Raw genomic sequence first — 15,393 nt, forward strand, 5'->3', positions numbered from 1 at the left:
TAAATGGTTCAACATTGCCTTGTCCTAAGAGTCCACAGAGTTGAACTGTTCTGTCTGAAGTTGTTCCCTGACTTCCAACAAATCTGACTGCAGGGCTGCCAGGCCAGGAGAAAGCAGCTCTCACAAGATCTGATAACAACGTACGTGTCTTACCTTGCAGGTCACTAGCTCGCCCAACTGTACAGACATGAACAATGTTTGTCAGCCAACAGAGTTCATCTCCCGACACAACACTGAAGGCATTTTCACCTTCATAGATCACCGCTGTGTGGCTACTGTTGGCTACCAGCCACAGGTGAGAAAATGACAGGAGCTTTCTAAGAAAGAACTGCTGTTCAAACTTGCTTTTTCCTACTCCCTCTTTCGTACATCATGGTTCTGCTTGTCTTAATAAATTTGATTAAAACAGTGCCCAGCCACTAAACCAGGCCTGTGTTTCTTCTCCAGCAGTTGCTTTTTCATCTGCGTTTTCAAAGTGCTTTGATCATTGGCAGGGTGGGTGGCTCTGGGTTACGTTAAATGTCAATTAAGATTGTTTTTTCCTACTTTTGAGTTAGAGATCAAATGTTAGTCAAATACTGTTGTGCTTCTCTCTAAAATACAGCACACCAGTTCCTGCACTTGGTTTGTGTAACAATGATTTGGAAAGGGGGAGCAGTAACTACCTGTCAAAAATAGAATTAATGGGGCAGACCTGAAAGAGGAAGCGTGCCTGCCAGATGAAAGCTGGCTTGATTTCTCTCCCAATTCCTTTAAAATTAGGAACTTCTGGGGAAAGACATTGTGGATTTCTGCCACCCAGAAGACCAACAGCTTTTGCGGGACAGCTTTCAGCAGGTAAAGAACTTAAACTACCAATTTGCATGCATAGTGGTATCCAACTTGGAATCTGTCTTGTTGCTTGCAAAGCAGCAAAAATAACTGGAAAACCAAAAGAATAAACCTTAGCTATTACTTCTTTGTCCAATGGCAAGTGGTTACAGATAGTCACGTAACTGAATGCGAAAAACAAAGCAGAAGCATCTGATATCTAACTCTTGAATTCATCCTCTGGCTGCTGATCCAGTCTGCTTTTAGGGCCAGAGACATGGCTACAAAGTGCATACCTGAATGCCATGCTTCTGTGGCTGAAACACTGGTTCATCTCTAGGGCCCAGCCAAGTGGTGCAGAACTCGAAATGGATGTGGTTTGTTTGTCCTGTTGTGGTTACTCTTATTTCTGAGGGCGTTGGACTTGTGGCAGGGCAGGTAAGACTGCCCATGTGCTTTCATGACTCCAAAAACAGCTGCTCATATCCATTTGTCCAAATAGCTGGAATCAGAAGCAACAGCGTGCGCTTCATTTGCTGGAGGTTTTCTCATACATCTCACCAGTGCAAAGAGATAAATAAAATATAAGCCAAAATGGTAATATTAGATTTAATACCCCCCCACCACCATCATTCGGTATTCAAGATAGCATAAGGGAATGGTAGCAGTGCTGTTTAGCTGGGAAAAAAGTGAGATATGGTCTTGTAGGCTTTCAGGCAAAGGGCCATCACAAGTTTTTAATGGGGGGTGGCTTGTGCTCAGAAGCAAGTTGCTCTTCAACACCTTCTTTTATCAGGTACTACTGATGGCATTACGTTTTTTTAGGTGGTGAAGTTAAAAGGCCAGGTTCTGTCAGTCATGTTCCGATTCCGATCCAAAAACCGGGAATGGCTCTGGATGAGAACCAGCTCCTTTACCTTCCAGAACCCCTACTCGGATGAAATTGAGTACATCATCTGTACCAACACCAATGTCAAGTATGTACATGGAAATGACTTGCCAACCATCAGTGATAGCACGTGAACCTGATGGGATCTTGTCCCAGAAAAATCAGCAACACAGAGCCACAGGAGCTTTGGCCTCTATTCCTCACCGAGCTTCCCATCAGTTTGTGCTTAGGCCCTGGAGAAATCACTAAGTCCCTCTTTTCCAGGCACTAGAGGACTATGAAGTGCAAGAAATTTAATTCCTTTGGCTGTCTCAGTTGTATAGCTTAGCAAGCCGGCAAAGTTCAACTCTACCAGTGCCTTGTCTAACTCTGTTTACTGGAGCAAGTTTTCTGTTTGCATTCAGAGCTAATATTAGTGAATATGAGTGAAGTCCAGATTTGAATGCAGCTCTTGCCTTCCTGTGGCAGTCCAGGAGGGCAGCTGGTCCACAGTGGTTTTTCATGGGAGCAGAGCTGTCTGTAGTTGATGGCAGAATGTAAACGCTTTTTTCTTCCACTGCTGTAGTTTGACCTTGGATTCAGGAATGAGCTCATGAGTGATGCTCTGGGCAAGCTGCCATCATTTCTGCTCCTTCTTTCTCCTCTTGACTATTTTGGTAGGTTGGTAGTGTACATTGTTCCACCGCTGCATCTCCCTTGGGAGTGATCAGAGCTGCTGTCTTTTCCCATGGGTTAGCTCCAGGCCCATTACACAAGAGCAGCAACTGAAATGAAGAAAAAAAATTGCCTGTATGTTGTTCATAGCTTCAGACCTGGTGGGTGCCCCAGATGGAATCTTTCCAAACCAGGCAAGCAGAAGGCTAGATTGCTTGTGCCTGTGGGCAGGTGAAAAGCCAGGATTTTTTTTCTTTTTCAGTGAGGAAAAGTCCTGGAGTGCAGGTAGCACTTCTTCCCTTCCTCCAGTTAGCAAGATGATGCTTTCTGATAAGAGAGTATTAAGTGTTGAGCACTTGGCTTTAGAGAACTGCAGTCTGAGCGCAGGGCTGAAGTCTGATGCAGATCTGATACAGGCCTTAATTCCTGCCCTAGCATTAGAGATATCTCTTTGAACTCATTTGTTCCACGCACATCCATTCTCATATCCGTATACAACTTCTAAATACACTGCGCAAATTCAGAGCAGATAAGCACTAATCTGTCTGATTGCTTGTGGTGCCGTTTATCTATGTGCATCTTTGGTAGGTTTTGTGTAAAATTGTTTCATCTTTGAGATGGGGTACTACTTCAGAATCAGCAGCTTACAAAAGAACTCTTGAGAAAATGTTGTATTTCTCTTCCTTTCTTGTGGGAGGAAAATGTGTTTAACTAAATTCTGACAGTTAACAGAAGAACATAAAGAACTGCACCAGTGTCTTGGGCTTAAAAGCTAAAACTGCTGGTGGTTTCTGCAGGCTCCAGCTCTGGAGTGTCTGATGTAGATCTGAATGGAAAACTTTGGGGGGTTTTTAGGACCCCACAACCTGTGCTTGTGCTTTAACAATGATGCTGAACTGGCCAGGCTTCCGGCATAGGTTATTAATTGTTCCCCTGCTCGGTGACTGAGTTGAAGGGGGCAGACAGCCCTCTGGCTCACAGCCATTAGCATTGTATTACGGGATCACCACCACCCCTTTCAGAGACAATGGAAATTGAGTGGAAGGATCCTTCACTTGAATAGGTTTTGCAAAAATGGTTTCCAGTCCTGTCTGAGACAGACATGTTCTCCTACAGGCAGTAGCCAGCTGTTTGCTTTCATTTGGTATTTTTTAAATGTGTTTTTCTCCTTTGCTTTAAGGAACTCAAGCCAGGAATCTCGGCCTGCCCTTTCAAACTCTATGCAGAGGCCCCAGCTGGGGCAGAGCGTCAGTCTTCCCCTGGAGATGGGCACAGCACAGCTGCCCTCAAGGTCAGGAGGTGCTCAGCTCCTTTTACCATGCCTCTCTTGCTGGTTCTGCCCTCCTGTCAAATAGTCTTCCTACCCAAACTTTCCTCTCTGCAGCAGTGAACTCCTCTGGGCTAATGAATCATTGGTGTAACCACAGAGTATCTGTTTCCTTGGCAATCGTTTTTAGCAGACTCTATTCTCCTGTTACAGACGCTTTCTATTTTAGGCAGCAGCAGCCGCCACAACAGACAGAGTTGGAGGTGGTCCCAGGAAGAGAGAGTCTGTCTGGTTACGACCACTCACAGGTAAATCTATAGGGATTTCAGTTACTCCTTACATTTGTTGTCCTGCATTATTTAAATAGCATTTTGCTGGGGCTTTAAAAGTGGCTGCATAAGACTGAGTTGAGATTGTTGGAAACTTGAATAGGAAAGTATTCTGACCTGAGTTCTGCAGATCTGCTTGCTCAGTTTTCATCTACCCTTGTTGAACTCTCCTTGCTACGTCTGTGTCAGTTCTCTGCCAGCCTGAAATGGCCATGCTGTCCTGATGAAAGCACCTAGGAGTCAGGAGAGCAGCGTGGCCTCCTGCATGTGAGGTCTTTGTGTATAGAGCCCTCAGCTGTTCTCCTTGCTTGCTGACTTCCTTTGTGCCTGATGTACTCATGGCTCACACTTGTACCTGCTTCCAGGTTTCTGTTCAGCCTGTGACTGCTGCTGGCCCAGAACACAGCAAGCCATTGGAGAAAGCAGAGAGCCTTTTTGGTCAGGAGAGGGACCCAAGGTTCAGTGAAATCTACAGCAGTATCAATACAGGTAGGGAACGCTGGGCTTGTGAGATGCATCTGGGGGCATGTTTATCCGATTTCAGTTTTGATTCAAGTGCTCTTTGCTCAGTCATGCAGAGCAGCTCTGGATGCAGATGTTCAGCATGACTCTGGCAGCCTAGGTCTTGCAGAACAGTGGTGACTGACACTGGGTGAATAACTCCTGAGTACGCTAAGGTGCTGTTGTAACACTGTTGTCCTGCAGCCAGTGTGTTGCTGGAGAGGTGTGGGAAGGGGGTGGGTGATAAATTGTTTCCAGCTCTGTGTCAGACTGCCTGCCTTAGTCTGATCCTTCATGTTTGACCCCAGAGATAATTCCTAGTCTGAATATAGGATGTAGTGGATGCTTTATCCCCAGCAGACCTTAATACAAAGTTTATTGGGAAGTGGAGAGGAAATCAAACTAAATGGGATTTTACAAAAGCATCTGGAGTCCGTGTCTGGATAAGGAACAGTCACATATGATGCTTTGGCTCAAAACAGTATTCTTTCACATAGGCATGTCTCTGGCTTGTTCTCTGTCCCTGTTCCTACTGGTGACTCTCTTGACTTCTCTCCACAGACCAGAACAAAGCCATTCCTGCTAGCACAGTCCCTGCCAACCAGCCCATCTTTCCACAGGGTAACACTTTTACTCCATCACGGCCTGCCGAGAACTTCAGGTGAGGCTTCCTGTGCTGGGCATTGAATGGCCTTGTGTTAGCTTTATCTTGTCCTGCAGTTGTTCCAGTTCAGTTTGTGTCTTCCTCCGCAAAAGATGTGGACTCTTAGCCCCAGCGTGCATGGCAGTGATTGTCCATACATTCCTACATAGTGTGCACAGAAAATACAGGGGGAGCCCATCCAGGCCTCTTTCCCTTTGAGGGGTGGGGAGGCAAGGGCTTCTGTACCCCACTCTACTGTCTGGTGCCACTCGGCTCTTGGTCAGAGGTACAGGAGCTTTGAGGGGGCCCTCCTCAGTTGGCCCAGCATCTCCTCTGCTGTACAAGTCCACATCCTCATCATCACCTCATCAGACTTTTTTCCTGATATCCCTCTGCTGTTTTGCTTACTGAAGCTTATCTGTGGGGTAGCTATAGCTCTTGGACATGCCTAGACTGTAGTGTAAGAATTGAGCTGGGTGAGAGTAGTCCTGCTTACAAACCCAGCAGCTCCTGCTAGCTGTCTGTAGCAGGGCAACGTGTTGAACACTGGCATGTGAGCAAAGTTACTCCATGTTTCTGGGCTCACTTTCCCCTACCAGTAAGTTGCATGGATGGAGTTTTTGCTTGCTTGTCCTGTATGTGATACCTAGCATCCTTCTGAGTGCCTCTCCCTTCTTCCAGGAGCAGCAGCATGGTACCTCCTGTGAACATTATTCAGCAACAGCCCTCATCAGCAGGCCGGATCTTAGCACAGATTTCACGCCACTCCAACCCTGCTCAGGTCAGCGGAACCAACTGGGCTCCGGGGACTCGGCCACCATTCACACCCCAGGTAGCAAAGTATGAACCCTCTGTGCAAGCCCTGAGCCCCCACCGTGCCACAGGCCCTTCTCATCAGCATGAATCAACCTGCTTTAACTCGCTAGCAGAGCAGTGCTGTGTGTTGAGTGCTTTTTACTGCTCACATTGGCATTTGAATAGCTTGAAGGGTTGCAATACCAATGGCTGTTGGGGTGAATTGCTGGGCTACGCTGTGCTCTCTACTTTACCCCACACCTCACCATAGTTGTTGGTTTTAATTAGTTCCTTTCTACTATTTTCTCAGTAGAAATATTAGAGGAAGAAGAGATGGGAGGGAATGTGTTTGCTGCTTTGAGTGCTTGAAGTAGTCTAAGACCCTTTTTTCCCTTTCCCGTCATTGTCAGCTTCTTGTTGCATTAGGTGCTGTGCAAATGCAGGCAAAGATAAGCACTTTGCTTTGAAAAAAGTGTTTGGCACAATTTAGGGCAGATGGGCAAGAATGGAAAGGGGACATACTCTGTATACATACTTTCTCCTTTGGAGACAGGTCATTAGGTGTGAAGCTGGGCCAGTTCAACTTCTCACTCTAGTTAAAATGAGGGTGCAAATAACAGCATCTCTCATTCCTCTCCCATTTCTTGTTGTTGTTCAGCAAGTGGCATCCCAAACAGTGAAGACTCGGCCCCCTTCATTCAGCATGGGGACTTTCCAAGGCACCCCATCCTCCTTCAGCCCAATGACAGCACCTGGCTCTACTGCTTCCCCCAGTGGCACTGCTTACCCAAACCTTGCCAGCCGTGGCACTGGCTTCAGTGAGTACAGCTTGGGGGGTTGGGGAGGTTGGTGGAGTACCAACAAAATCTCATCAGAATAGAGCTGAGTGCATCAGTCAGATACTGTCTTGATGTGATAGTGCTCTACAGTATTTGTTGTATGTTGGGAAAGCCCAGATGTTAAGAGCACAGCTAAATTATTGCTTTGGCAGATGCTGCCCTTAACAGATTTAACAATACTCATAGTGCAAGGGTCCTGGACAGGTGAGTTTCAATCAATTTTAAGGCCAAGTGAGAGAAAACAAACCCTTCTGGACACCTGCATCTGTTGTTCTGCCCCGTAGATGGGCAGAACCAGACAAATGTTTTAATGCATGTGACGGTTTAGTGGCTCTCCCTAGAGGGGAGATCTCACCCTGTTCCTGGTGTAACAGCTAGACACCACAAATGAGTTGCGCGCTTTGAAATACTGAAAAACCCCAGGTTGCACCTAGAAAAACTTGCTGGCTTGTTCCCTCTTGAACAGCAACAGAGGCAGCGCAGACCCCCACTCCATTCCAGACACGGGCAACAGAAGGTGTGGGAATGTGGCCGCAGTGGCAAGGACAGCACCATGGCCCGCCGTCTGGGGAGCAGCACGTGCAGCAGCCGCAGCCAAGTCAGCCTGAGGTCTTCTCAGTAAGACGGTGCTTTTTTTTTTTAACCTCCTGTGTGAGGACTGGTGAAGGCCAAAGTTGTGGGGATGAACGGTGTTTGCTTAGGTGTGGGCTGAAGTGCAGGCATCTTGTCCCTGTTTAATAACTGGTGAAGTATCAAACTTCTGAGTAACCTGGTGGAGTTGGAACCAGGAAGCAGAGGGCAGAAATGCCTTGGCTGGACTGGCTTTGTGTTTTGATGTGTTACAGAATCAGCACAAAGCTCTGCCAGTTTTGCAGCTGAATTAACCCTTCTAGCTATAACTTACAAAAAACAAAACTCCCACCAACAAAAAGAACACCAAAATTTGCAAAACCACATAAGGTGAAGATAACTCTGGAGTTCATATTCCTCCTGTGAGATGGTGCTCCCAGTTTTCAAAAGGGAGACAGTACAGTCACTGCTTGTGATCTAAATTCACTGTTCTCCTGCAACCTCAGACACAAGCCTTATGTGCCCTTGAGAGGGAAGTTGACGTCTTGTCTGCAGTACCTCCTCTAACAAACTAATAGGTGACTAAATTACCAGTGTGCTATCCTAGTCCAGATATAACTCTGTTCTTATATCCTCACAGGACATGCTGACAATGCTGGGAGACCAAGGACCCAACTACAACAATGAAGAGTTCCCAGAACTGAATATATTCCCTTCTTTTTCAGAATAAAACAAGTGCTGGGGAAAGCAAACTATAGCTATATATAATATCCATGTGTAAAGGAAAACACCTAAGTCTTTTTTTTTTTTTTTTTTTCAAAGACTGCTGAACTTTCTAAACACTTCCAACCTTCTGGAGGCAAAGCTCTGCCTGACAGCCTGGAGGATGGGTGGCCTGTGCAGGAAGATGATGCTGTGGTTTCGGGCATCTCCTCCATGCGGTGCTGGCAGCGAGGACTGTTTGCCAGGAGGATTGAGGAGCACTAGAGTTCTGTGAGAGCAGCTATGCTCATTGCCTGATGGCCCCACATTTCCAGAACTGCTTGTGAGCAGTTTTTGTTCAGCATACTGGGTTGCTAGGGGGGGATTCCAGTCTGGATTGCAGACAGCCTGCCTCTTACCCCAGAACTCATAAGGTGGCTCATACTGTTCTATTTCAACCTTCTATATTGTGACTCTTTTCTATAAAACACAAAAAGTATTGTAACTTTTTAAATATTGGAAGAAACTCTTCCAAGCGTGAGCTCTGTATAACAGAAGTCTGGAGGATGCTTGGGTAAGAATCTTTGTCAAAAGCAAGCTTTCTTGTCAGGAGTCACCTACTGGTGGAAGCTTTGGTGTCTTTGGAAGGTTGTTACAGTGTCTCCAGTCCAGTGTGCTTTATTTAGATTCCCATGTTTGCAGGCATGTTGGTGTGTGTTTGGACACCATCTCTTCTGTGAACTGTGCAATCAATATGGGCCTCTGTCAGTGTGACACGTAAACTCTCTTGGGGCCCAGTCATTCATGTGAATGACAGGATAGTTACGAGCCATAAAAATATTATGTATGTAGCTTTTTTCTTGATGCATCAGGTTTGCAGCTGATGGTTTCATGCTGTCATGAACCAATGTTTCAATGGGCGCTTTTTTTGGGGGGGGAGGGATAGGGTGGATTGGACTGCTCTGCACTTTCCATGCAACTTTACCATTTCTAGATCAAGTTTCTCACCTTTATTTTGGAGCTAGATGTCTGGTTCACTGCACAGAGGCCCTGGATTCATTCAGGAACTGGCTAGGAAACTGCATTTTTCACTACGTGCTCTGAACAGCAGTGTTCACTCTTACATTCACAGTCTTAAAGAAAAATGCCTGCTATGTGGTGATGCTGTTGCCAAATCACAAAATGGAGGAGAGCAGAAGAAAAGGGATCAGAATGATTTAAAAAGATATTAATAAATCTTGACTTTGTATCTGCTGGATTCTTCAGCAGAAAAACTTGTGGTAAATCTTGCTCTCCTCAGGCTGTGTAGGGTCTGGAAGAACAGTTTGATTCCCTCTGTGATGGCAAGTTGTGCTTAAATTTCAACTGGAGGATTTGTTCATTGTGGAGTTTGACTTGGAAGGAAACAGCATAACTGCAGTGGGGAAAGAATATTAATCTTTCCTGGAAACCTGGTTTTGTTTTGGATGAAGTCTGCTGAGCATTTCTCCCTCCTCCCTGCATGTTGGTGAGACCCCCCTGTGGAATGGCATCCTCTTTGGTGTGGTGAAAGGAAGGGTTGTGGTGACTTTCAGGTCTCAGTGGTGAGGGGAGAACCTCCAAAAAGCAGATTTTGGAGACTTACCTAGCAGATAATGTCTGTATGGGGAAGGCTTTGAGTGAAACATTTGTGTTACTGTAAAGTAAAAAATGAATTTCAGTATTTACAAAGACACAGAGAAGTTCCTCTTCTGTGGAAGTGGAACAGAACTTTCCTTTTTTTTTTTTTTCCTCCTGCCTTTGTTGGGGAAGGAAGACTCTTGAAATTTTGCTTCAAATTTACCTATGAAAAATGCAAACCTCCTATTACAGAGCTGGGAATCCTCCCTTGATCAATCCCCCATCTTTTTTTTTTTTTTTTTTTTTTTAAATCCAGGGAAACTGCTACCAGCAATAACTGTGTTGGGTCCCTCTTTGCCTGCAGGAGCCCATCATGCCCCATGCTGTCTCTCTTGCCAGTTCACTGGTTGTCAGGCTGTGGAGTTTCCTCAGGCTTAGAGGAGATCTATTTTGTATAGCATGGTGTTAACTGTCCCAGGTGTTCATACTTGGGTTCGTGGTGTATGCTTGCAGGACAAAGGGGGTGTGTGAAGGACCAGCATCAAACCACACTGTCCTCCAGTGATGAAGCTGTTCTTACCTGACCAGATGGAGAATGGATCAGCACTTCCCTGTCAAAAGAAGAGGAAAATTCTTCTTTCTACATAAATCAAGCCCTGGGTATTGGAGGGGAGCTTGACCTTTTTTGAAGCTACAGCTCTGATACTTTCCGGACTGATCTCCAGCTGTTGAGCTCTGTCCCAGGGCAGCAGTGGGAGCTGGACTTGCTGTTGGTGCTTTGAACCCACCCCTGAACACATCAGGACCTTGGGGGCTGCATGGAAAAAAAGATGAAACTGTTAGGTCTGTATCTCCCCGGGCTTAGAGCATGTTTCTCCCTTCCCTCCTGCCCATGGGCATCTAAGCTCTGGTGGGTGATGCTGCTGCAGACCCCGGGTTTCAGGTCCTGCCATGGACAATTCAAGCAGCTGGGGGAAAATAGGCTGAGCAGCCAGCAAACGCCAAGCCTGTTGGGGGAAAAAATTGCCAAGTCTGTTGGGAAATGTTGGCCTGGCTGTGGTGCTGGCAGCAGCTCAGGACCAGGAGTGGCAAGGGGCTGGTTGGGTTTTGGCACCTGTGCCCTTCGTCATGCTGCTCGAGGGACAGAGCTGGGGAGGGCAGGGGGCGTGATGGGACAGCAGGGGGTGAGGAGTGTTCCATCATGTTCTGTTTTGATAATTGTATTTTTCAATGTGTGTGGGGGGTGTTTTTTCATACAATTGCTTGGGGCAGGCAGGAGCCAACCCTCCTCTCTGGGGGCTTGTTTTGGGCCCAGGGCTCTGTCGGTGCAGGGGTTGCAGATGATTATATGTAGCAGAGATTTTACAACAAGATATTTTCCCTTTTTCAAAGCTCTGTGTTATTGCTGCCTCCTTGCTTGCCTCCCCTCTACCACCTCCAGCTTTTGCCCTGGGGCTGTGCCCCTGTCAGGGTTGCCCCGAATCCCCTTTCTGAGCCTGGCAGCGATGCCAGGCCAGCACGGAGGGGTCGGGTGCCTACCTGCTGCCTTTTCCCGAGCTCTTCCCTTCCTTCCCCTCCCCCCTCTTTAATTGCTTGCAGATTGTGGTCTGGAACCCATTAGCAGCCCTTGTGATCTGCTGGCTCGTGTTGGAGCCTGGCTGGGGCCTGCGTGGATTGCCTTGCCCTCCCTGCAGCTGGGGAGAGTGCACCTCCCTGGTACCCCTGTTAGCCCTCCTTGCCCCTGACCCATCTCCAGCCCCTGCCTGGTGCAGGTTGGGGCAGGGGAGCGTGGCCCTGAGCTGTGCTGTGGCTGTGGGGCTGTGGCTCAATCACATGCAGACGAGTCAAGGCCCCGTGCTTGGGGCCGCCTGGGGGGGGGGGGGGGTGAATGTGTGGCAGAGCTCTGGTCTGATTCAGCCCCTGCTCCTCAGCAGCTGGGGAGGGTGCACTTGGGGGGGGGGCAGGGGCAATGGTGGAGGATGTGGGTCCCTCCCTCTGAGGGGAGCCTTTGGGGATGGTGGCATGGATGCAGTGCAGCCCCCGTCCTCTCAGTGCCCCTTGCTCCTAGCGTGGCCCTGGGGTGGTTCATCCCTGTTTGGGTGAAGATGTCCCTGTGGGGTCTGCAGGGACAGGGGTGGTGAATGCAGGCATAGGGATGGTGGTGTCACAGCGGGGCCCTCTGGAATGTGAATAAGGAGGGTTTTCTGACTCGTCCCCATGGGAGCCACATGATGGGGTGACAGTCACAGCAGAAAGCACCGTCTGGCCCTGCTTCCCCATGGCCGTGCTGCCTGGACGCTAGGCTGGGCCATGGGGCCGCAGCTCTCCCAGACCCGTCCCCCCCAGCGGGGGCTTGGGTGTCTGGGGTGGCCCAAATCCTGCCCCAGCAGGAGGTCACAGAGCGGGAGAGCAGCCACAGGCAGAGCTGGGGCCCTATGCTGAGTGCTCCAAGCATTGCACAATGACCCTGAACTGCTCAGGCCTAATCCTGCTGTGCGATGCCGCTCCTGAAGCAAGCGGGTGCTCAGCCCTCTGTGGGGTGCTGGGCTGGCTCGGGGGTCTCCAGCGGGGCAGCAGAGTGCCCCTGGGAACAGACCCCAAGCTGCTGGTCCCTGGGCTGGGGCTGACTCAGCTCTGACCTACAGCATCACGTGAAGCCAGGGTAGAGCTCTTGCCATACCCCCCTCCCTTCTCCCCCCTCCTGTTTCCTCCTCCTCTTCAACACTGTGCAATCCCCGGCGACTGCCAAAATTTTCCAGCTGCCTCCAACTTCCTCAATCCATCAGCATAAAAGAGCTGTGGATGCGGCAGCTGCATCCCCAGTCCGGGCTGTGGCACGCTCCCACCGATAGCAGGATGTCGGGGTAAGTGGGTGAGGGTCCTGCAGGCAGCCCAGGGCCTGTCAGGGTGCTGCTGGGACACTTGGGTGGCTCCTGCCCTCCAGGGAAAGTGAGCCCAGCAGGGATGGGTGGAAATGGGGCCCTACGTGGCCATCTCAGGGCTCTCCCTGTTAGGGATACGAAATGGGAAACGGGCACAGAGCAGGGAGTGGGGGTGGGGGCTGCACTCCTGGGCTGGTGTCCCCTGCTCTGCCCTGGAGGCTTGGCGAGAAAGAGGACTTAAGGGTCTTAATGGTTAAAGCAACCAGGGGGGCAGGGCTCCTGGTCCCCTCCAGCCTGTACCCCCAGACCTGGATTCCCTGGGGTCTGGGGAGCCCTGGTGGAGCTGGAGGCTGTGAGGAAGGCTTCAGCGGGGCTGTAATGGGAACCAGATGCCCTGCTCATGTGATGCCTGCGTGCAGCCAGTGTTGCCTGCAGCAGGGCCCTGGCCTGGAAAACAGGGCGGGCAGTGGGTCCTGGTCCCCCAAGGCCTGACAGCAGCATGGCCTGAGGGTCCTGGTCCCCATGGGGATGGTGCTGGTCTCCCACCACTCCTTAACAGGGTGGTCACAGATTTCCAGTCCCCTACAGCCCGAGGCTCCTGTGGCCGCAGGGTTTGGGTCCCTTCCAGCACCAGCACAGGGACTATCCCCTGAAACTGGGGTATGCACAGGGTCCTGTCCTTCCCTTCCAGCACTACCAGGCTCAGATGGCCTCTGTCCCCATCCCACAGTGTCTGTCTGTCCCCCAGGATGTGGTGGCCCACACTGCTGGTCCTGTTTGTCCCCACGGTGGTGGCCCAGCTGCAGCCTGAGCGGGCATTGGATATCCAGTGGGACCTGTGGAAGAAAACGTACCGCAAGCAGTACAATGGTGAGGTACGGCAGAGCCCCACAGGAGGGGACTGGACCCTGGAGATTACTGGGGCTACGTGGGGAATGGGGTGACAGATCTCAGGGAGGTGACATCTGCATGGGGTTGGTGCTGGTATCTTTTGGGGTGTGAAGCAGTGGAGTGAGTCCCCATGGTGGCAGGGGGACGTGGGCAGGACCCATTCATCCTGTGCTGTGCCCCGACACTGTCTCACCCTGTGGCGCAGGCGGATGAGGTGGCACGGAGGCTGATTTGGGAGAAAAACCTCAAGTATATCAACACTCACAACCTGGAGCATACGCTGGGTGTCCATACCTTTGAGCTGGCCATGAACCACCTGGGTGATATGGTGAGTGACTGGGGGGCCGGCGATGGGGTGGGAGAGAGGGGACAGTCAGAGCACCCTTGGGTGCTCTGCCCAGTAGCCCTATGGCTTCGCCCACCTGCTTCGGCTCCTTCCACAGACCAGTGAGGAGGTGGTGAGGACAATGACAGGCCTGAAGGTTCCCCGGAGCCGCCCACACCACAACGAGACACTCTATATCCCTGACTGGACTGACAGAGCTCCTGCTGCTGTGGACTGGAGGAGGAAGGGCTACGTGACACCTGTCAAGAACCAGGTGAGTGGGGTGCCCCTGGGGGTGCTGGGGTGTCCAGAGTGCGTCAGCTCCCTGCCTTTACCCCTTGCGTCCCCATAGGGCCAGTGTGGCTCGTGCTGGGCCTTCAGCTCGGTGGGCGCACTGGAGGGGCAGCTGAAGCGGAAGACAGGGAAGCTGCTCTCGCTCAGCCCTCAAAACCTGGTGGACTGCGTGGCCAACAACAATGGCTGTGGTGGTGGCTACATGACCAATGCCTTCGAGTATGTCCGGCAGAACCGCGGCATAGATTCGGAGGATGCCTACCCCTACATTGGCCAGGTCAGGGTCTGGGAGGCTGGGTTGGGTAACCTGCACCCCCCCCAGGGTGACCTTCCCGTCCCCTTCTCACCTGGCCCCTGCTGGTTCTGTGCAGGACGAGAGCTGCATGTACAGCCCCACCGGAAAGGCGGCCAAGTGCCGTGGCTATCGGGAAATTCCTGAAGGCAATGAGAAAGCTTTGAAGAGGGCTGTGGCCAGGATTGGACCCGTCTCTGTGGGCATTGATGCCAGCCTGCCCTCCTTCCAGTTCTACAGCCGGGGTGAGAGCCGGGGGGAACCCCTACTCTGCTGGTGGCCAGATCATTATCAGCCTGGGGAAACTGAGTCACGGCCAGGTGGTTTGTCCCAAGTGTGATCACCTGTCCTGTTCCCTAGGTGTGTATTATGATGAGAGTTGTAATGCTGAAAACATCAACCATGCGGTGCTAGCAGTGGGCTATGGCACGCAGAAGGGCACCAAGCACTGGATCATCAAGAACAGGTATGACGGGACAGATCTTCTGGGTCAGGGTTTGCCTAGGCTTTGCTGGTAGCTCAGGCTGTTCCTTCTTGTGCTGCAGCTGGGGTGAGGAGTGGGGCAACAAAGGCTACGTGCTCCTGGCACGCAACATGAACAACGCCTGTGGCATCGCCAATCTTGCCAGCTTCCCCAAGATGTGAGCACTCCCAGCCTGCTCCCTTCCTGTGCCCATCAGGCTGCCCTGCCCTGCTTCTGTCTTCAGACTCACACCTTTCGTTCTCAGTCTCCGAAGCTGCTATCGCTCCAGGGGCATTGCTGCTCCCCCATGAGAAATCTCACCCAGGTGAGGGGCAAGTTCCCAGCTACAGAGAACCGCTGCCATCAGCTCATCCCAGGCCCCATCAGCATGACGTGTGCCTGATGCCACCTTCCCAGGGCAGTGGATGCTTGGGCCAGGTTTGGCCAGCTCCACGGGGCTGATCTGTCTGGAGATGATTGTGCAAACTGGCCTGGTGCCAGTCTTTGCCTCTGGGAGCCAGACATGGACCTCCCTGTGCTGAGTGTGTGATCTGGCCCTCCTGCCTGTCTCCCCCTTCAGCCCAGGGGGCTGTGGAAAATATGGTTTTATTTTTAAAATAAACAACGTTGGGAATAAAGCTCAGTCTG

General features: G+C 50.6%; 2 protein-coding genes across 18 annotated transcripts in view; both read left to right on the forward strand.

Moving 5' to 3' along the window:
* Positions 1–10,988, forward strand: part of ARNT (aryl hydrocarbon receptor nuclear translocator) — a 29,436-nt gene extending 18,448 nt beyond the window's left edge. For 7 of the 13 annotated variants that reach the window (XM_082781121.1, XM_082781128.1, XM_082781127.1 and 4 more), the window contains 11 exons: positions 161–295; positions 763–837; positions 1,636–1,787; positions 3,534–3,644; positions 3,850–3,928; positions 4,315–4,438; positions 5,012–5,111; positions 5,775–5,925; positions 6,547–6,706; positions 7,194–7,353; positions 8,120–10,988. In XM_082781121.1, coding sequence (XP_082637247.1) covers positions 161–295; positions 763–837; positions 1,636–1,787; positions 3,534–3,644; positions 3,850–3,928; positions 4,315–4,438; positions 5,012–5,111; positions 5,775–5,925; positions 6,547–6,706; positions 7,194–7,353; positions 8,120–8,294 — 1,422 coding nt within the window. In that variant the 3' untranslated portion in view covers positions 8,295–10,988. Of the gene's footprint in view, positions 1–160; positions 296–762; positions 838–1,635; positions 1,788–3,533; positions 3,645–3,849; positions 3,929–4,314; positions 4,439–5,011; positions 5,112–5,774; positions 5,926–6,546; positions 6,707–7,193; positions 7,354–7,937 lie in introns of all 13 variants that reach the window. The other 6 variants (XM_082781126.1, XM_082781129.1, XM_082781130.1 and 3 more) reach the window with 4 other exon arrangements.
* Positions 10,304–15,393, forward strand: CTSK (cathepsin K). Of its 5 annotated transcripts, none has more exons than XM_082781144.1 (8): positions 10,304–10,441; positions 13,229–13,355; positions 13,577–13,699; positions 13,815–13,970; positions 14,049–14,267; positions 14,362–14,527; positions 14,643–14,748; positions 14,828–15,393. In XM_082781144.1, the coding sequence occupies exons 2-8, from the start codon at positions 13,230–13,232 to the stop codon at positions 14,925–14,927; spliced, it is 996 nt and encodes a 331-aa protein (XP_082637270.1). In that variant the 5' UTR covers positions 10,304–10,441; position 13,229; the 3' UTR covers positions 14,928–15,393. The 5 variants fall into 5 exon arrangements, with proteins under 5 accessions (XP_082637270.1, XP_082637269.1, XP_082637267.1 ...); XM_082781143.1 differs by having other exon boundaries at positions 10,350–10,441; positions 13,172–13,355; XM_082781141.1 differs by lacking the exon at positions 10,304–10,441 and adding an exon at positions 11,866–12,462 and having other exon boundaries at positions 13,172–13,355.

The sequence above is a fragment of the Aythya marila genome, assembly GCF_965140915.1.
Source record: "Aythya marila genome assembly, chromosome: 29".
Taxonomy (NCBI): Eukaryota; Metazoa; Chordata; class Aves; order Anseriformes; family Anatidae; genus Aythya; species Aythya marila.